The following is a 24,691-nucleotide window of genomic DNA, read 5'->3' as shown; positions in this document are numbered from 1 at the left end:
ATGATAATTGACACTTAAGGATTCTGCCGAGTATGAACGTAAACGTAAACGTATATGACTCGATGAGCATGATGGAGGATCGGAAGGAAATGGGGCAATTGTCTACGATTGAACTAGATATTTGTAGATTGACATTGATTGATTGATGACATTAATGAATTGATTGATTGACTGACTGATTTACAGTGTCTGGGTACTTTTTACACAATGTCCACAGATTTACATTAAACTTACAGTTTGATTTGAAGATATAATGATAGTAGAAAGCTTCCCTTAAAGTATTACTTTCTGAGGTGTTGTAGTTTTGAGAAATAATTTAGTAAAACAGTGTCACACAAATTTATTTTAGTCTCAGTTTAATAGCATGAAAAAATGTATTAACCATAACACTTTATACCATAACTGGTTAATACGTTTTTAAATGCTAAACTTTTTTCGTCTCGCTGATGACTGAGACGAAAATTATTTGCGTGACATTGTTTAACTCATTTCTCAAAAACTACTGCACTCAGTCAGCAAGTCATATTTTAAGGGAAGCTTTCTATTCTCATTATCTTCAAACTGAATAACCTTAATGTAAATTTGTGGACATTATGTTTTGTGTTAAAAAAAGTACCCAAATCCTCTAAATCACAGTCGCTACTGTTTTATAATTTTAAGTGTTCTTTTTAAAGAGGCATAGGGGCCTATTTTGAGAGGCCTATTAATTTTGAAATTAATGGCCTGTTTTGAGTTATGCACTGTATAGTGTGGCATGATATTGTGATTCCCCGCCCCCCAAAACAATTTTTTGTGATAGATAGCGCCCTCTTTTGAAGCACTATTAATGTGCAACAAGGGTGTTTTTTCTTTCATTATACTCTTGCAACTTCAATGACCAATTAAGTCAAAATGTTCACAGATTTATTATTTTATGTATATGTTGGGATACACCAGGTAAGAATACTGACCTTCGAGGCTATACAGATTTAATAACATACTTTTGGCTTGCAATTCCTAATGATTCCTAAGTAGAAGTTCTTACCTACTATTTTTAAGTAAATTAATTATTGCTTAGTAAAGAGACCACGTAAGTTAAATAAATTGAGAATCATGTAGGAAATCCCTTTCAAGTGGATATTATTTTTTTTATTCAGAAATCGCGCGTTCAAACACCAAAGTGCGCGAGAAACAATACAGTTACTGATTCTTAAAAACTCTAAGTGTAAACAAATTTACAATGAAAGTGTGAAACCATTCCGGAGAACTTGATACCTAGTAATGTACACTGTCGGAGAATCTATTGTCGATAAATCATTATTAAAAAAAGTGAAAATCTTAAACAGAAACTCTTCCTGAATAAATTACGTGGAAATGGGCTCCCATGATTTACATTTCTGCTATATGGACGTCCACCTCCCCATATCATTATTATTACCACAGGAAATGAAACTTTAAAATGGTAAAAATGAGTGCAAATTTGCATTGAATAATTTGTTTTTTTAATTCTTCTGATTAGACGCAACTCGACTTCCTGTCATCATTTTCTACCATCTCCCACAAAACTTTGAAAAGAAATTAACTATATACACCGTCAAATTTATCCAGACGTTACGTGAATTGATAAAGGCGGTCAACATGAGCAGACCTAAAAGAAGACGAGCAAACTTTGATGGGAAAATTTGGCTTTTAAAAATATGGATTTTTATAACCATTAGTTTCTATAAGCAGTATGACAAAGCTATAATTAGTTTACAATTGTTTGTGTACCCTGGCGCAGAGTCCTATTTATTTTAAAGAATGTTTGTGTGAAAGTATTTACTAAACAAATGTCACAACGTGACGCATGAGCGGCGCCCTTTTAAAGCAACAAGAAGAGGGCGCCATTCAAGCAGCCATACCAAGCCAATACTCAGTTAAGTTAAATGGGGGCGCCTCTAACTTTATCGAGAGATGAAATTTGTTAGCGAGTTGACATTCACGTGACATCTGAATAACAATAAATTTATTATTTATATATACACAGAAATCAATTATTATTATTAAATGTACCAAACATTTTAACACAAACTACTTGCTTTCGCTGACTCTGAAATATTCCGGGTTGAAATTATTAAAATTGTTAAAACAGTCGCAGTGTTGTTTTGATCACATCACAATCTAGGAATTTAGTGATTAAATAAAACAGATAAAATGATTTTGTAACTTTTGAAAACAATGACTGGGTACCGTAGCGGTATTTGTCTGCCCTTTATTCTACCTTAAACTGTTAGAAAATATCACACATTAAAGAAGTGCATCTTTGAGCACAAGAATAAATCACTCCACCATCATAAGACATTTCAAACGAACACTTTTTAAAATGGCCGATCATAAAAACGGAAGACTCCGTAAAGTTTGATGGTCCGCGCAAACTCGACTACTGTGGCTGGCTTGTTGTCATGGTTTGTCCAATCAGCAGTCCAATACAATGACATGACGTCACTTGGCGGCCATTATTAAAAACGCCCTCTATTGGTGACGATTTTGTTTACCCGATCTTCCGAGGGTGGTGGAACACATAGACACATCGTCCAACCCGTCAGCTGTCGCACACAACAAGACAGAATGAATGGATACAACAAGATGAGGCGGTATGACAGGGGCTGTTGGGAAGAACTTCATTTTGATGTCATCATTGTTACAAACTCTGTGAAAAAAAGAAAAACAAATACATTGAAAATTATCAGTACAGTGTTTGGGTAAAATGGCGTTAGTTAAAAGGCTAACATTGTCGACGGATTGGGCACTTTAATGCGTTTGTTATTAAGTTAATAAGGTTGGAAAGTTCAAAAGTAGGATACAATGATTTATACAGATATCCCTCAAATATCCAACCCCAAGCCCAGATCATGTCTAATTCGAAAAAAATCACCTTTCGCTGGTATTTGGCCAGAGTAAGGTTGGCAAAACATTTTTGATCTTATTGTGCCTTAAAAGGATTACAGAAATACAATTGCATCAAAAACTGGAAAAGAATGTACAGAGACGAAACATGTTTCTTTTTAGTGCAAATCAAAATCATTCGTCTGTCCTTTCCAAATATATACCTTCAAAGTTGACCTGGCCGTCTCCATCGATGTCTGCTTCTCGGATCATCTCGTCAACCTCTTCATCTGTCAGCTTCTCACCAAGATTGGTCATCACGTGACGGAGCTCAGCAGCACTGCACATAAAACAGTTAGAACTCGTTTACTATACCTATCGGATACGGTCTGATCTCGAGAAAACCCCATTCATTTTGTGATATTCATTATTTTCATAAAAATTTGCTGTTCTTTTTTTATAGATTATGTTTTGGCTCTTTCTATTTATAACACTCCTCCAGAAAGAGGTAACAGTGTCAAGCAAGGTTTAAGCCAGGATTTTGTGAAAGGGTGTCCAAATTTGCTGAAAGTTACTTTAACAACTTGATGTTTAAATTGTTCACTTACAATTCATTCACATGTAAATGACAGATACAACTAGGGTGTCCAAAAGACACATAGACACCCCTTTGGCTAGCACTATGGTGTCAGTCCAACGAAGCATGTATCACTTAATTAGTCAATATTAATTTGTAGATTCTTTAAAAAGGATAATCAATTATTACTCACGCGAACGAGCCAAGAAAAGGCTAGCAAATGTATCTAGATTATTATTATCTACCCCATTAGTTACAATTCAGCTGTTACTCAATGGCATCGTCAGTGTTTCGTGCATTTTGCTGATTGGTCAACAACAAAAGAATATGAAATAAAATGGCGAAAATGAAGCGTTTGATTGTTTTATATAAATGTAGGTGTAAACAAAACTAACTTCTGAAAATTTCGTGTTTTTTGAGATATTGCCGAAAATCCGGAGCGATTTCCGCAATCTGGGCATTCAAACATTTATCTTTTAGATTACCACATCACTTCGAAGTGATATTTTTCAAAATGCTTTATACTATATTGAAAGCTGATGTTTGCATATAACGAAAGGTTTCCATTGCCATAACAAGAGTAAAGAGTGACTACCAAATGCATAGCCTAGTGACCATGTGAACTTCGTTTACAATAAGTGTGACCTTGTACTTTCTTTGGGTATTCAGGCAGGCAAAATACTGCACAGGTCGTATGGAAAAGTTTACATTTTGTGTCATAATTTTCACATAAATCCAAGAGTCATGAAAGCAAAAATTTGAAAGTTTTGAGACGTGCCCCTTTAATCATATCAAAAATTGATAAGAATTAGACAGTGCAACCTCCATAAAATATAAAATTTTATGTTTTCTTCCGTAAGGCTGTGTACAAATTGTGCCTGCAGGAAGTCCAGGCTCTGATGTGGCTCTTTTGTAAACATTGTGATGTCACAGGTCACATCGTCTATATACCTTCCCTTTCAGCCTGTTCCCTTTAGTGTGAATGAACGTCCAGATGTGAATATGTCTTTTGAAATGTATGTTTCAATGTGTCCTACTTCTAAATCCACCGAAGGGATTTATTTTGGCCGAATGAACCTAAACCACAATCTCATCAAGATGAGGGGAAAAACTTAAAAAATCCAACGAAGATGGTTGTGCGATGTGAGGAATGTGCTACTGCGCATTATGATTAACAGGCATGGCTCTAAGGCGCACGTGTTACATATCATAATGAACTCAAAATTGTCTTGGTTTTTTTCTTCTTATCTCTTTCAGTGATGTATGAGTGAGATTAAGTTGTCAATCGTATCATTTCGTAGGGAACAGGTGACGATAAAGGTTTCTGGTATTCGTATTTGGCAGAATGGATTTATCATCTTTAGCATATTTGTTGGACTGGGTCCTGTCAAATATAGTGCAGAAGCCTAGAAGCTTTCTTGATTTCCCATCATTGTTTGAGTTCTTTTTATGACTATCTGTTCTAAGATTTGTTTATTTGTCAGTATTTTCAAATCCAAATCCCGACATGATGTGCTTTTGGACTTTCACTGTAAAAAATGTATGTACTTATACAGCGAAACTACATTTGTTTTTCATTTTTCCTGAAATATTTCTGCAAAATGACAACAATTTTGAAAAAAAAAAATGTTTGTTTTACCATTCGTAAAAAGGGACACACCCTTTTAGAATGCGATTTTCGTAATAATGTTTTAATGATGAAGTTGGATCATGATTTCATTTGCAGTCTCTATTCGAAGTTAAACCCCGCCTTGTCCATATACTGTTATACTGTTATTATACCCCTAGCCAATTCCATTACACTGTGCCCGTTTTAGCACTAACTCATCTGTGAAATTAACATCATTAACATTAAGGGTGGGAATTAAACATGGAAATCGAACCGAGAGCCCTCTCTCTATTTATATCCCTATGTGATCGTGCTCTGCGTTTTGTACCTTGTGTACGCTTTGACGGATAGTGCCGTCAGCCAAATGGCACTCAATCGAGGCATGGGGAGGAAAGACTACCTCCATGATAGAGGTAATCATGAAACTCTACTGCAGGGTGCAAATTCAAATCAAATCTATAGCACCATATTCAACACATGCTTGGTATGCAAGAAAATATTGCGTTATCGATTCTAAAATTATGTGTAAAAAAAAAACTATTAAAAAATCTGCTGAGGTTTAGGGGTTGCCCACATCCTCCCCACAAGTAAACAAACAGTGTATATGATTATGCTATGCCAGACTCTCTTAGTTTATGATATTTCCTTCTAAAAACGTGGCAAGGACGGCGTTGTCTGTTCGTTTCCTACCATTGAATGTAAGATAACAACATGTAAATCTTGTTTGTGTATAGTGGAACTTTCTGACAATAATTAAAATGAATAACAACATTGAGTTATTATTTATTGAATTGTTAAAGGTTAAAACTGTTGGTTGAATAGTAATGCCTGTTGGCTAGTTAGCGATTGATTTGCTGATTTTTTACCCCGATCGATTGGTAACATTTTGGCGGATGGATGGTGACCTGCTGCCCCAAACTTCATGCTTAAGCACAAAAAGTGTCAAGCACATTAACATTTTGTTTACCGAATAAGGTTACCAACCAAACAACAATGTCACGTGTACAATTTGCGATTGGTATCTTGCTAATTTCTGCTAAGCAGAATTTTTTTAAGCAGCTCTATGAAATTGGGCCCATAACTGGGTTCCCTGCATGCTCCCAATCCACATGCCCTTCGATGCACGCGTTTGGAAAGATGACTGATAAATTGAATAACCGAATGATTTATCAATCTTTCGATTTTATAGGAGTTTGTCAATACCTGATGAAACCGTTTCCATCCTTGTCAAAGACTCTGAAGGCTTCCCTGATCTCCTCCTCACTGTCTGTGTCTTTCATCTTACGCGCCATCATCGTCAAGAACTCAGGGAAATCGATCTCGCCGTTACCTGAGGCAAGTAAACAACATTGTTTTCATTCCATGTTATAAAAAAATAAAAATAAAATAAAATGAATACCTCTGAAGCATCGTCATGTTTCTTGGGTCTAAAAGGAGGTAAATTTACCATCAGCATCGACCTCGTTGATCATGTCCTGCAGCTCAGCCTCGGTGGGATTCTGACCCAGTGATCTCATGACTGTTCCAAGCTCCTTGGTGGTGATGGTGCCGTCGCCATCCTTGTCAAATAGCGAGAAAGCCTCCTTGAACTCTGCAAATTAAATATTGTGACGATTGTTTATTTTGGTTTTTATTCATATACACCGATGTGTGTTAGCACTGTGTAGTCAGTACTTTCTCAAGCTCGTTGAAAACAAATCACAGGCAAATTACTCTGGTGGGATTTGAACCCACGACCTTTGCATCTAGAGCAGTGTCTTACCAACTAGTGATGATTTTTTTTAAAGAAGAATTGAACAACACAAATTGTGGGCGTATATATATCAGGTTCTGGTGCTTAATTTGTTTGAGTGCTTTTCCACAGGTCGGTTGTTATAAACAAATTTTTTTTTATAAACAATTTGATATGATCAAATACATTCTTTAAAAAAATCAATTACCATATACCTTTAAAAAGTCTTAATTTTCACTCAACAATGCATATCATATACATTTCTTGAATTTTTCCATTCTTGTGAATCAACTACTCGATTTTGAATAGTCTGAATTCGTTGACATATAACTTCTTCTAGTAAGTTTGTTTGTTTGTTTGTTTGTTTGTTTGTTTGTTTGTTTGTTTGTTTGTTTGGTTGTTTGTTTGGTTGTTTTCTGAAGATGAAGTACAACTCTATATACACAGATAGTACAACTAAATAAAGTCAATCCTTTGCAAGCATTGCTAATATCATCCCATGTCTTTATTATGTCAACTTAGCCAAAATCCTCGGATAATTCCCAGTGCCTTAAACCATCTCCTGTGATTATTTCCGCCCGATTGATCCATCCCTTGTGCAAACAGTCGAGGCTGATTATAACTTATAGGTCTCATATTAAAGGGGACTTCCCCTCCAACATGATCATGATGAAGATTCCATATATGGGCATGCGTGGAGCATGCATTATCTGCATGGTTTAGTGTTAACAAGTAGCATGTTTAATGCAGTACTTAATCACCGTGAATAAGATCATTATGCAATTTCTCGGGTTTTCAAGACATACAATTTAATTTTGTGAAATAACTTGTGTTTTTCACCGTATTAATTTTGTAATTTTGTGTTAATGTTGACTGGTTTACTTGTATTACAAACTTCACATACAGAAAGTGACATTCTGAATACTTCTACAAGAGATAATCATGAACGGCAGTGCAAGCCAAATACACTCACATTACATCCACGGGGAACCGGCCGGAGCCGATTTGACGCACAGACACCCATATAAGGTGAATAGCCTTTCTTTTCGGTGCATGTATTGAACAGATGTTGTGAAAGGATTGTACTCATTCAAACCATCTCGTTTTTTATAAATCTATGAAAAATATGTTCAGAGTTCTAGAATTACAGCATACTATCATAGTCTTTTATAAACATATGATATTGGTTTTGAAGAGTATTATGTACTTTTTGTAGGACAAAAACCACAATGTCCACAGAATTACACTAAACTTACACAGTTTGAAGACAATGATAGTATAAAGCTTCCCTGAAAATATTACTTGCTGAGGTGCTGTAGTTTTTGAGAAATTAGTAACACGTTGTCTAGAAAATAATTTTCGTCTCAGTGATCATGAGACGAAAGTTATTTTAGCAAGTAAAAACGTATTTTCATGACATTGTTTTACTCATTTCTCAAAAACTACAGCACCTCAGTAACTGCTATTTTAAGGTATGCTTTCTACTATCATTATCTTCAAACGGTGTAAAGTTTAATGTAAATATGTGGACATTGTGTTTTGTGTTACAAAAAAGTACCCATATCCTTTAGGAGAGTACACTAAGTAACTAACACATCAACTAACCCAACCTTTGAAAATTCTTCAAAATAGTTGGTACGGTTTTCGACCTGACTGACAGTATATTTTATTTTGTTGGATATTTTGTGCACAATCATCGTTCGGCAAATTCAACTTGAAACAAGAATTGTATGTCGTGGCAAATTATCATTTATCTGGCAGCACTTCCTCTTTACGCGTGAGTCATTTTCCGGGACAATTGATATCAAGTTTTAATCTTTCAAATTGGAAAAAAAAATATTCCACCTATTATTATTTTTTCAAACATCACTAATCACCATTAACATCAAGGTTGTTTCTGGTTTTGTTTTATATGTATAAATTGGCCTATTTAGATCTATCTTTCAGATAATTTGTTTTAAAACTTATTATTTTCTTCGAATATCACTAATGAAGCACATTTAACCTCAAGGTTATTTCTTTATATCTTTGTTCTTAATTGTATACATTTGCCTATTTATAACCTACTCATAATAAGTCTTGCCCTGAAAAGCGAAGATGAAATCAAAGACAATTTCCTTGAAGATGAGTTATTTAGCATTACAGAGGACTCCCAGGACGATAGTACGAAAAATAAGAAAAAAAGACTCGGGGGCAAAAATCGTCAACGAATTTAACCGATGTCGCAGATATGCAGTGCCTTCAAAATCCTATTCAGTCGTCAGTTTTCAGTATGTAATAGGTTTATGCATAAGTCCATGACTGTAAATTATTTAAAGGAATATTTAAAAGAAATTTGTATTGGGGCGGGCTAACATTGACTGCCTTTTAGATGTATTGTAGGATTGATAGAGTTGACTGACAAAATAGTTGGAAACAGTGGTCATGTTTTGTGTGATTAACGATGAAATATAAACCTGTGACAATTTAGGCTTAATCTGTGCATGGGTTAAAGGCCTAATAGGAGAAAATCGTGTGAAAACCATGCACAATTTTCAGCATGTCAACACATTGTCCTTATTTTTTGTTGCAACAACCGAAATCAGCTGTTGCGTTTTAAATATTTATTTAGGTACAGTTTTCTCAAATAATATGACAAGGGAAATATTTCACATAATACTTTTTTATAGTATGAACTTTACAATCAGTGAGCTTTCATTTTAAAATTAAATAATGGCGTTTTTATCCCTACCAATCCTGTGTACCTTTAATAAATATGCGATAAAAATCAACCTGTGAAACAGGTCATCATTTATGTTGATCATACACAGAAGGCATCCCTTAACGGCTCATATTTTGTTACGGAGTTTTTGTATTCAGATCATCATGGTGGCTGAATTATTCACACAGTTATCAAAATGTTATATTGTTTAGTGACATAATTTCTCGCTATGGTTTTGGTAGATGGAAATTATTCAGATTCCAAAAGATAGTACAGTCAACAATTTTTTTCAAAAGGCAAAGGAGAAAGAAACTACAGCATTTTGTAGTTATCAAAACGTGATTAAATCCAACCTGAAAGCCCTAATGGTAAGGTTCACATCTTGTATCAACCCTCCAGAGAAATCAGTCTGTGTCAAAATACTGTCATGGGTTGGGAAAATAGTTTTGTATAGACCTTCCGATGGTTAATCTGATTGCCATAATCGAAACAATATGCAAAATGCACAAACGTCTGCTCGATAGATCCCTGAGAAAAAATATCAACATAAATATCGTTGTTTGCACCAAGACGGGATCAAATAATTTATACGAATTAATTGGCTTTTATAATGCAATAAAACTTTTTGATTTAAAAATATCAATGCAACCCCTCCCCTCCAAATGAATTGAATTATGTGACATTTAAAGTTGGTATGTTTAATTCGTAAATGTATATATAAATATGTATATATTTGTAAAAATTTAAACTTTCTTTTCAAAGAAATAGTAATAAAAACAAAAACAGCTGCAAAAGTTATTGATGTATGACTCAATAATCGAAAGCAATCATTTTTACATTTGCAAAACCGGTCTCTATCATTTCCAAACATGGCAATCACAATAAAACGAATATCTGGGTCACATCAAAGAATTATCATTTTTTACAAACTCAGTATTCCCGAATTCCCAATAAAATATGCCATTGTGCCTTAAGTCTTCCACATTTTTCTTACGACATGCAGTAATTGCTTAAACAAACTTCACTTACCAGCAATCTGCTCTTCACTAAGTTGTTCCGCCTGCCAAATAAATGAAAGAAAAAAGAAAATAGCAACAACCGATGATTAAAAGACCTCACTATAAATCGTGATTAAAATACAAACATAAAATAAAAAAGCTGAAATATAGTTTGAAATATAGCCAATTTATCCCAAAAATTATTTCCAAAAGATGATTTTCCCCCAGCTATTATCAAATGAAAACCCTGAACTTACCATTGATATAGAAAGCAAATTTTCCCAGCCAAGGTCAGTGACGGAAGAAAAGACGTCTCGGCGATGTTTCCCGGGGTTGGTTTAGAAGTAAAGTGCGCACTGGCTCGTACGCGTTCGTACACTGACTCACACCATTGGAATCCCAACTTTTCAAAGCACGTCAGACATGTGGTTCATGCGGCGATGGTCGCCTAAAGATTGGCCATTTCCACCCAGCGTACACCCGCCATAAAAAGAAAACCAATACACTCAGAGATAGACTATATGGGAACCCCCACAACTCCAGCACGTTGAAACTATTATAATTATTATAAGAGATTGTTCTATGATATCCTCGAAATTCAGATTAGGTATGATTCGCTATTCCTCTTAAAACGCCTCATTAGTTGTACTCAAAAATCCATATTGCCGTCGCTGCATATAGATACACCTTTCCCTACCTTCGAACCAATATCATGCGGGACATTATATTTTATATTTTTTTATTAAAGGCTCCCTCAGAAATTAAAACGTACTATTTTTCAAGTTGCTGTATGACATTATGATGGTGGAGCAGCTTCTGGCGGTTTTGTGTTACCGTGCCGTGTACATTTTATACCCTGCCAATTAAAAATTGCTGAATTCTTTAATTATGGTGATGGCAACTCTTTGAAAAGAGTTTGGCAATTGCCCAATTATTTTGCCTCCTTGTTTTTTGCACTCGAATTGGACTCCCGTGTAGTTTAAATTTAGAAAGAAGTTGTGCTTGTTGACAATTTCAGTTAAACAGCGGAATGCTATCTAGAGGCCTAATTAATTCATGAACAATTTCTTGAATTGTTTTGGGAGATTTTCTATAAAAAACTGTGAGGGAAAATAATAAGAATGTCCATGAAATAAAAATAAACCAAAGTGTTAATCTTAAAAACCATATCATATATGATGACGTATGTGTCTTTCCAAAATGTATATGAGGCTAATTTTTCATAAAATATTCATATTTATACCAAATTGTATAATCGCAAGTGTAATTTCTATGGGTAGACCATGGTGAATAGTTCCAACTTGTGGGCTAAAATGGTACATATAATAATCTTCAACAAATTTGCAATTTTACTTTTCTACTATTTAAATAATGCTTCAAGTAAGACACTATTTGAAGAAGCAAAGTTATTCTCCATCTCTTTCATGAACTGTTGAATAATATATACTAAGTGGAAACAGGAACCGATCTCGCTAGTAGAAGTGTGGGTCCCTTTAAGGGTGCAATGCGTCTTGCTACCCCGCTGTAAGATATGCGCAGAAGGGCATGCGCACTAGCCAGTCTGCAGCGGTATCCCAAACTCCATTGACGTCAATTTGATATCTTTATTATTATTTGAACATCGGTTGTAGTTCTAGTTATTGTAGAATATTAATGCGCGGTATTGCGGGTTGTGTGCTGAGCCTTATTATTATATTATGACAACAGAGCGATGTATTATGAAAATATGATTATTGCTCATCCGTCGTGAGATATTGACGATCAATCCACTTTGCCGTGTATTAATAACTCTGTTATAATATATAATCTTCTGTTGAGAGCATATTTTGACATGGTTCATAAATTAAGATATGGCTCAACAGATGAATTTTCGTCAAATTTGGCAGTTATGAACAATGGCATGGTTTAGTTGGTACATCGCCGTGGGGCAATCCATGTTTGGTGTGGCGTTTGGTAACCATGGAAGTCAGTAGTTTTAATAGGAAGATTTGAAGCCCAACATTGACTATAAATGAGGAACAAATCTTGCCGTTTTCCATGTTTTGGGCAGGAATACTTGAAATTACCATTTCAACATGGTGGAGTTTTGGCGATCGTTAGAAAATTGATGAACCATTTATGTCGTGTGAAAACTTATTGTCTCATTCGAGATAAAGCGATCGTCAACACAATGAGACAGAGTGCAAAATTGGTAAACAAGTTTACGAAGTTTACGAAGTTTAGACTCAATCTGCTCAATATTTTATGATTGTTATATAACCTGTGACCTCGCATAGAGCCTTGACGTCTATAAGGCACAATCTCTGCACCGACCAATTGAACAAAAAATTAAATCTTATAATTTTATGGAGATTGCGTTGTCTGATTTTTTTTTCCAATTTTAGATATGAGGAAAGGGGCACATCCCAAAACCTGCGGAACTGATATGTTTTAACTCTTGAATTTATGTGGAAATTTTGACTACAAATGAATGTTCCATAGGACCAGTGTAGTATCTTGCCTGCCTTTAAGGCATTGGAATGTACAAGGTCTCTTTTTGTAAACAAAGCTCTCATGCATGGTGTATGTTGGTTCAGAAAAAGTGCTGGTACTAAACCCTTGCCTAATTACCAATGTTGTTATTAATCTGCTTAAAGTAACAATCCGAACTTAATATTCTCGCAAGGTTAGGCATCAAGTAATTTCAATCAAAACATTAAGATCGATCGGGCGAACCCCCCCCCCCCCAACCCCACCACCTACCCACCCCCTCCGTAGTTCATGGCTCTTGTCCCACATTCTTGCATTAGATATACACGCTGTGTTGCCCCTGGTCTAATACTGCATCTCACCTTGTATTTGTTTTCATTAAATATTCATCGCCTTGAAGACATAATAGTAGGTCAGCCGTGTGCGAAGGGTTCAGCTAGGCGATCTTATTAATGTCTGCACCTTCCTGAGAGTAATGCTCGGGAGGCCATAGATTCAAAATCTCAAATTTTATGGAATTATAATATAAAATATCTATTGGAAAATGTCTTTCAAAAATATAGGAAAAATATCTTCACTCGGGACATGGTGTGAAATTCAAATTAAAATTCTCGAAAATGCCAACATTTTACACGATTAATTTGGGACGAATTTGGACTTTGTTTTCTCTGCACGAATTTGGACAAAATGAAAAATATCCAAAACCTTTGCATATGCTACGGTCATGGACGTGAAATAATGGCGAGATCGTGACAATAAGTTATCTGTAGTTTTAAGTAACTGTCTATTTTCCTGGCAGATTTTCTTTTCGAGAAGCTTAATATGAAATAAATGCATAAACCTGTCTAAAATCTATATCAAAAAATATTTGAAATTTTAGCTGAATTTACAGGTACTTAATTTACAAAAAGCTTAATATGAAAGGTTAAACCTGTTTGGAATATATGCACAATTATTTATGAAATTTGAGCTTAAACCTATTGATTTTTGTGGAGAATCAGAACATTGATAATGACCCACTATTCACCGTCTTCACATTTCTGATTTTTATTCGCATGTGCACATAAAATCATTACTGTTTGAGCGAACAGCGAGAGATTAAGTGTTGACATAAATCTAATTAGAAAAGAACAGTTGAACTTTTTGTAAAAAAAAAAAAAAAAAAGAGTTACTGAATCCGAAATGGAATAGCATACTGGACCTAAATGGGTCACTGAATTCACTTGGTTCACTGAATCCGAAAAGGACGGATGGCCGGTCAGTGATCCATTCCATGTTATTTTTTTAATTTTAAATCTAGTTGAGCTAGAGTACGTATCCTACCTCCATGGTATAACTGTCTATTTAAAAACGATATACACTTTTTAAAAAGGTCCCGTGTGGCCTGACAAATTTCTTGGTTAGTATGACCAAGAATCTGTGGCAAAATGAAAAAAGAAAAGGGTCAAAATGACCGAGAGTTGAAGTTAGAAATCCCATTTTAACCACTCGAGTTTCCTGGTCACACTGATCCGGAAACGGATCAGGCCTCCTTGGACCTGGATTAATCCGGGTCAGTTCTGACCCGGAGGTATTAGAGTTTACTGTGAATTGCCTTTTGTTGTTAATTTGCATCATACTGTAAACGGAGTTAGTTTAAATTATTGAATGGTTTACTAAGAAAGAGTCCTGAGTCAAAGTTGACACAGATCAACAGGGCTAGAATTGAGAGCCCACATGACCCGGAATAATCAACAACATAAATGTGGTCATCTCAGAGCAGAAAGGACTTGCACAAGATCTATGAAAAGAACAAGTTTTTTTTTTTTAATTCTAAGATAGGCCTATATCGCCTCTAATTGATGTGGTGTACAAAATGAACAAAAAGGGCTTGTGATTTAGGAAACCAAACCAAGGAATATTTTAGGAACACAAAGCAATTGCGTTGATGAACCAAGAGGTTGTTGAAACTTGTCTGTTATTACCACACTGCTTGCCCAACCTTTGAAGAAGTCACTGAAGTGTTTTCCCTGGCCTGATTAGTGGGACGCTGGCCAAATTCTAGAAACATCAGATGACCAATTAAAAACCAACCCAGGTGGTCCGGCTGGATAGTTCATTAGCGATGCAGCACCTGATTGTCCATTTCGAATTGGTGACGTCGAAACTCGCGTCAGTTGCAGTCCCTTGATGTGATGAACCGGGCAGCATTTTTTTCTTCTTCTGTTGTAGGGGCCTATAGCCATCTTCAAAAAATGTCCCTGATGGTGTTTTTTTAAGACAGTGGACACTATTGGTAATTGTCAAAGATCAGTCTTCACACTTGGTGTATCTCAACATATGCATAAAATAACAAACCTGTGAACATTTTAGTTCGATTGGTCGTCAGAGTTGCGAGATAATAACTATGAAAGAAAAAACACCCTTGTCACACTAAGTTGTGTGCTTTCAGATGCTTGATTTCGAGACCTCAAATTCTAAACTTGGGGTCTCGAAATCAAATTCATGATAAATTACTTCTTTCTCGAAAACTACGTCACTTTAGAGGGAGCCGTTTCTCACAGTGTATTATACCACCAACATCTCCCCATTACTTGTTACCAAGTGAGGTTCTATGCTGAAAATTATTTTGACTAATTACCAATAGTGTCACTGTCCACTGCCTTTAATGATCCCCCTTTTGAATCGAATAGAAGAAGAAAAAATCCCCACCAAAATGCACTACGACAGTGGCACTTTTTATTATATTATAGTGGCATTTGTGTAGTACAGAAAAGAAAAAACTGCAACGGGCGTCATACAAGAAACTTACCAATTTGATGATTAAACGCAAAATGATGAAATAAATTTGACTGCTTGAGATACGTTTTTAAGATATGAATAACCAATAGATTTATTCGTGATTTTTCGTTCCCCTCAAAGTTACAAAATCAATTCAAGAGTTTAATAATAATATAATAATAATAATACTAAATGTAATACAAAGGGATGTTTAGTCCAAGTTCATGAAAATGTTTGGCTAAAAAATATGCAAAATCCCCTTCGGAATGCTCTTTTAACGGAGACGTGGCGCCCGTGAGGGTACCAACTTCTTCCAGTCACATGAAAGATTTGTTTAAAATGAGTTTGAACTTCTCCTCGATTATTTACATATTTCAAATTTTTGGCTCGTCCAAACGTAAGTATCAAAAGAACACAAAAACAAAACGCGGTAAAACAAAATTCTAGTATTCCAAAACGAACCATGATGGCAGGGATTTTTATATTGATTTGAAATTCGCTCAAAATAATGTCACTCACCATTTTTGGACATGGAAACATGAAACTCCTTTGCTGTGAATGTTCCTTTTATACTAATTTCAAAATATTATAACCCCCCCCCCCCCCCACAAAAAAAAAAACATTGACATGAAATAAAAACTGCATTTCGTGACTTCGGAAATTAAATTAGAAAGTGGTACTTAATAATTATGACTTGTAAGTTTACAAAAAGATAGCCTCTGGCATTCAGTATAAAGGTTAAAAAGGAATTACATCGATTGTTAATTGTTTTCTTTACAAAGTTCAAAGTTGATTTTAAAACGAGAAAAAGCGTTTGAAATTTCAGCAGAGGGTGCGTATAAAGTGCGTATCAAAATGTGAGAATGTGAAGTATAATAAACCACAAGGGAAAGTAACTGTGGCCCTTTTCGAAACGACGGCTTCGGCTCCAGATTCGGCTCAGGCTAGCTTGGCCCCGACAATTGCGCATGCTTTGCGTATACGCGCTCAGGGCTTCAGACGAGAGAATTGAGCCTCAAGCAGAATCCACAGCCAAAGCCGTGGTTTGGAAAAGGGCCTATGTCTAGATTTGAACAGTTTGGTTTGAACAAAGAAATTTAGAGAATAACAAATTGATGAATGATGAAGAAAACACAAATGTTTTCCATCGTGCAAAACAATTTCACAATTCCAACCAAACAATGGATTATTATATAAAAATTATTACCATACAAAGAGATTCAAGATTCTGACACTTTTAGAATTACAAATAAACAGAAATATGTTTTCATCCAAAGACTAAAATATGTTCTATCTGACATTAATTAGTTATCCTCGGAAAGATTTGTGAGACGTAATTTGAGCAGAACTTAATTTTATTTTTAAATAATTTCCAAAGCTGGACTGGACTGTCTAACCCCATGTCATCGTCTGATGTTACAGACGACAGTCACGCAGTCAAACTTTCGAAACAAATTAAGACACAATGAACAATTTCTTTTGAAGGCGAACTTGAAGGCAGAAAGGGCTGAAGTATAGCAAGTGGCTTGACAACAAAAGGTGAAATTCTCTCACTTCGATGTCATCATCGTGACAAATTCTATAGTTGGAAAGGAAGTAACGAAAAATAACAAAAGTGAACTAATTATTGTTTACAGTCGTCTTTCAGTACAGTTTTCAACAACAGGACAGGGGCTATTAGATTACTTGGTTAATTACTGCAGTTTACAACTGCTAAATGTTAGTGGTAAACTGACGCTGAGTTTCATATCCCAATCTCGTTTACTATAAGTCTTAATCAACATGTATTGCCTTTTTTGAATATTTGACAGTTTACAAGCAGTAAACGTTTTGATCTTTTTGGTGGTAGCTGACACTCAGTTTCAATCACAGCGTCGTTTATACCGGTCAAGTTTTCAACCCAACGCATCACTAGTCCGGTTGGTTTTTATTTTTATCAGCTTACAAGCGGAAAACTTGATGACATTTTCGGTGGTAAACCGATCGGTGCTCAGTTATTGACACGTGTTTCGGTCGTAGACTGGATGTGGACCAAGAACCACAAGGGATGACAGACAGAGAGAGAGAGAGCAGCACTTGACCGCCCTGGTGCGTATCTTAACTTGTGAACCAGCCGTCGATTTCACAAAACTCTTCCTAACTTAAGACTTATCTAAGGAAGAGTCCCTACCCTGCACTGTAGCATACAGGCCTTGAGATTAATCCTAAGTTAGGACGAGGTACTCGTCCTAACTCGAGATAAGACGAGTCCTAACTCCTTGTGAAATCGACCCCTGCCGTCGATTCACAAAGAGTTAGGACTCGTCTTATCTCGAGTTAAGACGAGTAACTTGTCCTAAGTTAGGATTAATCTTAAGGTGTGCATGCTACAGTGCAGGGTAGGGACTCGTCCTAAGTCCTAAGATTAGTCTTAAGTTAGGAAGAGTTTTTGTGAAATCGACGGCTGGGTCTTAATGACAGAAACTGAGGCAAATAAACTGCCAATGTGCCAAACTGACATGAGGTTGACCATTGTTTGGATGTGAACCAGGGTAAACATTGCAACGGAAGTATACCACTACATCACCTTGTCTTCACATTAGGCTCACCTTAGATGGGGTGTGAACCGGGGTTCACTTGGGCGATAAGCTCAAAAGCTACCACTATTGCTTCGACCTGATCAACATATCAGTTCTGGTCTCAGACGGGATATGAACCCAAAGTCCATAAATGTTAAAAGAAAGTATACTGTGTTAAAACCATGGTATAGACCGGGACCACTACATCTCATACCAACTTGATCACACACTCTTATTTTAATATAAATACATCAAATGAACAAACAAGCAAATAGATCCCTTCCCCAACCTGTTGAAGAAGGGCCTCAGACTGAGCACTCCTCAGACTTATTATTCAATCTACCTTCATAGTTGACCTGGCCGTCTCCATCGATGTCTGCTTCTCGGATCATCTCATCAACCTCTTCATCTGTCAGCTTCTCACCAAGATTGGTCATCACGTGACGGAGCTCAGCAGCACTGAAAAATGCAAGACGCGACCAGAGAGGACATTATTCCTTATCAAATCTACTTTCTTATCGTGCTATTTCTGGAACATATTGATCAAATCAAATGTCTTAAATGAAGTTTACATCCTTTGATAATTTTCTTCGATTTTTATCTTGTCATCTCGTCAGTTTCAACAAAATATGTTGGTAAGGGACAAAACATGAAGAAAACAGATTTAACAAATAAAAAAGGGATTGTTGTTATTATAATTATTAAACCTTTAGTTTGTCTTTATCACAAAGTATATGGGCCTCAAATCGTAGATTGTTTCAAGGAGATTTGTCTAATTTTCACCCATCAGTAATGTTATGCCTGATGATTCATTACTATTGCACAAGAGACATGAAGCCCCTACAAGCGAAACAACCCAATTAAAACCAGAAACAACAATCGCGATTAAAATATATAATTTTATGTTTTACCTAATATAACCGTTTCCATCCTTGTCAAAGACTCTGAAGGCTTCCCTGATCTCCTCTTCACTGTCTGTGTCTTTCATCTTACGCGCCATCATCGTCAAGAACTCAGGGAAGTCTATTGTTCCATTTCCTGAAGACAAAACAAATGCACAAAGGTCAAATTACAAAGAAACTAACCGATACATACATCCCTGTGTTTTCATTTAATGTTGTGTGGTTTAAATATAGATCAGTAGTGTTCTTCACTTTTCAAATGTAAAGACTCATGTATCAAACAGTTTGCAATGTCTTCAAAACTTGTTTTGTTAGTTTTTCTATCACACGATTTTGTGAAGAAACAAATGTTGATGCACTGTAAATATGGGCTATTAAGAAGTACTCGCTGTTATTAATATAAAGGACTAGAGTTGATACATGTTTATCTTCGTGTGTGTTGTCTTTTTGATATTAAACTTTCTTCATCACTGGCTTTGTTCAGAGGCTCACCTCAATTCAATTTTTGTTTTTCTTTTTCTCAATTCAATCAACATTTATTTCCATACAAACACAATATACAAATACAAACAATAGGATTTAACAAACTGAAAACTGTATGGAGGCATGGCCCATCAAAGCAAAGCTTGTAAGCTGGGATGCCTTTATAAAACAAAGGAAGGTAATACGATCATTTAAATTATAAAACAACGAACCTAATGAAGACTGCATAAACATTCCCCTCCATTGGTGTGTCACTGCGCCTCCAAGATGAATACGCGACACATTATAAATCTAGTACCAATTTTTATTTTGGTTTAGTAAAACGTCAAAAACTCAAAGACAAGTGTAAATTTCAGAAGGTTTTCCCATGATGACTGCATGCCACCAGTATACATCCTTACACCAAGCAAGCCTCGAAATTAAGATTCTCCGGTTTCCAATTATCTCGTACCGTGTCCAAGTGTTACCGGAAATAAACAAGTTCTAATAATAGCATCCAAATCCTCCATATTGACATAAATTTAATCAATTTTTGGCGGGAATAATAACTATATTGCGTTCTCTTAAAGGGACAGTCCATCGGTATGAAGAGAAAGAGTAAGATAATTTCATCTAAACCGGTAGTTACATCTTCGTGAGAACTACAGGAATTTGTATGTTGTTTTCTCAGGGATTATGTGCATATTAATTATCGGGCTTTATTTCAAAGTAAAGTGGGTCTTCAATGCATACCCTCTCCAATGTCAACAGCAAAAAAAAAGGATATTTAAACCAGTACCAGGTACCTTTATAATTATGATGATTGGTCTAATCAGTGAGTTTCCACAAAATACACATCTCTCATTTTTTCCCTCTCCAAACAATTACCAATTCTGTACTTTAATATCCGGATTACTCATTTCATTTTTTATTGCCTCATAATCCAAATTGCAGATGCCACCAGAAATGAGCAACCGGAGAAGCAATGTGCTTCGCCTGATTGAACACATTATCATTCTGACTGCGATTGAGCACACAATGTTATTACCGAAGCACGCTGGATGCCAGTTACTATGTTCTCCCTTATGATAATGCGCTCCAAATTCCAATTAAGATTGACCAAAATGGCGTGAATTGTGAGAAGGGACTATTTGCGCATTTTGTTATAACTATTAAAGGCATGATGGTTGTTTTTTCAAGTAGCAAAACGGGAGGGGCTAATTATCTAAATGAATGATTTTTAAAGGGTAGACTATTGAGCTTTTTGTTTTTGTAACAATTAGAATATGACTTCATGCTAAATCATGTGAAGGATGAACACAAGTAAAGGGCTGAATGATATGATAAAAATGAGATTTGACTAAATTAAAATCATCTTTGAATTAAAAAAATCTTCGAAATTAATATAACACAATTGTCCATGACTTGACTTGAATCCACATTTAATTATTGTCACTGCAGAACTGCTTGATCACAAAATGTTCTGATACAATTTTACATAGATAAATTTCAGTGATTTTTTTTTTTTTCAAATTGTCTAAATTGAGATTTTTGAATTTTTTTTAAATCTAGTAATAGCCATCAGGTCCTTGTATGCCATTCAAAAGCCCATTGGTTTTTATTGCAAGTTTTTGTTGTAATATTATGGTTTCTGGCTTGAATGACGTTAGTTAACCATACCATCAGCATCCGGCCTCATTGGTTTCTTCTGATAAATTTCCTATAAGTAGAATTTCCTGCTTAGCATTTTTATGAAGTTGGACACTACATGCAAAAGCATGAGTCTGCTTAGTTGCGAAATGAATCATGAATCCTACTGAGACTCTTTGTTTCACTAGCATTTACTCTGGACCATTATTAGCAAAGACCATATTTTAATCGTACCATCAGCATCGACCTCATTGATCATGTCCTGCAGCTCAGCCTCGGTGGGATTCTGACCCAGTGATCTCATGACTGTTCCAAGCTCCTTGGTGGTGATGGTGCCGTCGCCATCCTTGTCAAATAGCGAGAACGCTTCCTTGAACTCTGCAAGCAAACCCAAACCCAAACGTGATTGTTGAGGTAACCTTTAAAACTGCATGGCCCGATTTTTGCCGGAATTATTTTGTTCTGTTATAATTAACTACCACTTTATCATTTGAGGATTTCCTCGTGCAATACCTTATAAATGAAAGCTTATTCAATTTGTAAATCTATAAAGTACAGCTAAGTAAAATTTTTATCAAATTTCTGGGGTCATATCGGCCCAAATTTGGCCTAGCATCTTTAAAGGAAAGTGAGTATCTTTTCGCGCATGGAAAATTGTCTGGGAGAGCAAAGAACTGTGACAGAGCCTTTCCTTATTTTTTTTCTCCAGCCTACCATAATAATTATAAACAAAATGTTTAGTTTGCATTAATTTTCATTCCACGTATGACTTACCAGCTATTTGCTCTTCTGTTAACTGATCTGCCTGTATGGAAAGAAAACAAGTCCATATTATTTATAAATTCATCACACCAGGACTCGGTTTTATACAGATATACCTACGCACACAAATTATTTATTAAAATAACATGAATGTTACTTGATATGATTTTATATAATGCACAATAACCATTTTGCATGATTGGTGTCTTGCTCAAAAATTGTATAGAGTATATTCATAAAAGAGTATAACTTTGTTCAAAGATACAAGAGATACTGTCGAAATTGCTCAATGAAATTGCTGCCCCACCGCCCCCCCCCCAAGGTTTGGTATACAAATTATGATCACCCCTCCCCAAAGATTTAACGGTTTTGAGGAAAGTGAGCTATACGACAAAGGGGCTGGTGGCATGTAAAATGTTGGTTAGAAGCTTTACATCTTTTAAAATTTAACACCCTGGAAGTTCAGTGGGTTTTGTTGGGACCAAGTGGCGACAAAATACAACTTTATGGAATTGTTTGTGTGGATGACACCATTGATAAATTACGGTCGAGATACAATAACGTCGCCAATAATATGCGTCGGCAAAGTCTGCCTAAAAATACGCCATAGGCGCTTTAAAAAGAGAAATTTCAAAACCAAATGCCAAAAGCATTATACCGTATACGGAAAGAGGGTTCAAATTGAACAGAATAATATTGAATTAAAATTCAATCCAATCAATTAAAAGAGCATAGCACCACCAGGCAATTAACACCATTGTGTAGCCGACAGCTTAAACAAATTATTGTTTAATGGTGACACCTCCCCCCCCCCCCACACCTGATTGATTATACACACGTACATGGCGTGCCCTATTCATTAGTAAGTCCTAAATTGGGTTATATTATTTTCACATTAACATATACAGTAGGCCTATCACAAAATTATGCAAACTATTTACATGCAAAGATTAATGCAGTATATATGAGTCATATTACAATTCAGTACAGATAAAGGCAAAACATGGGGTCGCTTTGGGGTGATCTGGGGTAGTTTTTCGACAATTTTACGGTTTTTTTTTTGTCTTTACGTTTTAAGGGTTTTAGGGCGTGGTTGCACAATCATAACGAGTTGCTAAATTTGAAGTCTAACGTTTCAACGAAATAAAAGCCATATTAACGGGGATTAATGATTATTTGAATAAAACAAAGGCCTACTGAAAGGGAAAAAACCTTCTATATTTTTTCCTAAATGTGACACTCTAATTTCATCCGAGTTTTAAAAACGTGAAACATCACACCCCATTCCTTACAAAAAGAATTATATAAATCAGTAGTAGGGGCCTATGCGTTCATAAAACATTGAACATGAATTCTCCAACGAATGTGTTTTGGATTCTGTGAACACGGAGAAACCAAATCCCTCACACACACCCACTCTCCCAACACGTGATTTTAATGTTCCTGAACTTGAACACGGAACACATACGGCCACCTGATGTACTAACTGTACGCCATTTATAGCCCGTATCTCAACCTTCGCTTTGAAGCTGATTGTAAGGCCTACACGCCGCGCTCCGGTTGTCTCCCGAATGGAAAACTACCCATTTCACAAACTAGAACTGGGCAACATTTTAAAGATATTTTGGTCGAAGAATTGGAGCAGTGAACTTACCATTTCGGAGTGGGGGTCAGAAGACTCGTGTTAACGCAATGTTGGTGTGGATGTGGTAGTGCGCAATGGCATATGGAGGCGAGTCCGCTGTAATGGGATACACTGTACTAACACGCGCCGCTAGGCGAATCGAATCGACCCGCGGTCCTTACATTCCGACAACCCTGCGTCATACCCTCGTTTGTCATAAATCGATTTGTTGTTTTTTATTATGAAAAGTATATCAAAATATAAAACCGGGGTTATCCATTTTCGACAATAAATGGGTGGTAAACCTGTTTGTTTTTGATCACCCCTTGGTTGTGTTTGATTACCCAGTAGTGACAACAAACATCGTCATGAATTCCAATAGTTCATCCTGACTTGGCGCCAAAAAAGTTGGCCCCGTTGGTTAGCGTATGGATTCCATGGTTCAAGTTCAATGGGTCATGCGGTGTGTCTATATTACACCCTGGTGTCGCATTGCAGTCTAGACCAGGCTAGTAAGCAGCGCAGTGGTATCCCGGCGTACCTTGCGATCCGCATTCTTACCCTGCTGTTGGGAAGTGTGACCTGATCGAGGATGTTAAACAAAATGGACAAAATGTCGGGAAAAAACTTTCCTGAGGTCGTCTGCTAACAGGAAACAAGCACAATGGTTTTGTGAAGTGAACGACGGGAAAAACTTACTTTTGTGACATTCCGTCAATTGACCGTCCAAAGTGTGACGTAATCAACAGCATCGACTGAGTCCGAAGGCTATAGAGTGACCCTCAAGATGTCACCGTCGCCCCAAGTAAAAAAAAATTTGCAGCACCCTCAAGATATAACATCAACAACACTGTATTAGCAACAGCAACAACTACACCTTAACATTACCCCCCGAAAACGAAGAAACAAACAAACCAACAACCCAACCGACAAACAGACATCCCAACAAACAAACAAACACCCCCAACAAACGCTCCTAAATAAACTAACAGACAAACCACCAAACGCAAGTTAAAGCGCAGCATGAAAGGATAGGCCCCTGT

The 24,691-nt window shown here is 36.2% G+C and overlaps 2 protein-coding genes across 2 annotated transcripts; both read right to left on the bottom strand.

Annotated features, from left to right (window-relative positions):
- Positions 1-1,104: 1,104 nt before the first annotated feature.
- LOC139948611 (calmodulin-like) lies at positions 1,105-10,872 on the bottom strand. The gene is made up of 6 exons (XM_071946808.1): positions 10,719-10,872; positions 10,493-10,523; positions 6,478-6,621; positions 6,234-6,360; positions 3,069-3,184; positions 1,105-2,668 (listed from the first exon to the last, which is right to left on the bottom strand). Exons 1-6 carry the CDS (start codon positions 10,719-10,721, stop codon positions 2,640-2,642), a joined length of 450 nt encoding a protein of 149 aa, XP_071802909.1. The 5' UTR covers positions 10,722-10,872; the 3' UTR covers positions 1,105-2,639.
- A 4,925-nt stretch (positions 10,873-15,797) lies between these two features.
- Positions 15,798-23,946, bottom strand: LOC139948605 (calmodulin). The gene is made up of 6 exons (XM_071946795.1): positions 23,679-23,946; positions 22,037-22,067; positions 21,497-21,640; positions 19,160-19,286; positions 18,592-18,707; positions 15,798-17,269 (listed from the first exon to the last, which is right to left on the bottom strand). The coding sequence occupies exons 1-6, from the start codon at positions 23,679-23,681 to the stop codon at positions 17,241-17,243; spliced, it is 450 nt and encodes a 149-aa protein (XP_071802896.1). The 5' UTR covers positions 23,682-23,946; the 3' UTR covers positions 15,798-17,240.
- Positions 23,947-24,691: the final 745 nt, after the last annotated feature.

This window comes from Asterias amurensis, chromosome 1 (genome assembly GCF_032118995.1).
Source record: "Asterias amurensis chromosome 1, ASM3211899v1".
Classification (NCBI taxonomy): domain Eukaryota; kingdom Metazoa; phylum Echinodermata; class Asteroidea; order Forcipulatida; family Asteriidae; genus Asterias; species Asterias amurensis.
The sequence above is the reverse complement of the archived record's forward strand: the minus strand, read 5'-3'. Positions and strand labels throughout refer to the sequence as shown.

What these genes read in the sequence shown, in the direction of transcription:
- LOC139948611 (XM_071946808.1), bottom strand. An exon ending in CAACGAGGTCGATGCTGATG is followed by an intron (nt 6,361 to 6,477) that starts GTAAATTTACCT and finishes TACTTGCCTCAG; the next exon opens with GTAACGGCGAGATCGATTTC. An exon ending in CGGCCAGGTCAACTTTGAAG is followed by an intron (nt 2,669 to 3,068) that starts GTATATATTTGG and finishes TTTTTTTCACAG; the next exon opens with AGTTTGTAACAATGATGACA.
- LOC139948605 (XM_071946795.1), bottom strand. An exon ending in AACAGAAGAGCAAATAGCTG is followed by an intron (nt 21,641 to 22,036) that starts GTAAGTCATACG and finishes GTTTGCTTGCAG; the next exon opens with AGTTCAAGGAAGCGTTCTCG. An exon ending in GATGGAAACGGTTATATTAG is followed by an intron (nt 18,708 to 19,159) that starts GTAAAACATAAA and finishes TGCATTTTTCAG; the next exon opens with TGCTGCTGAGCTCCGTCACG.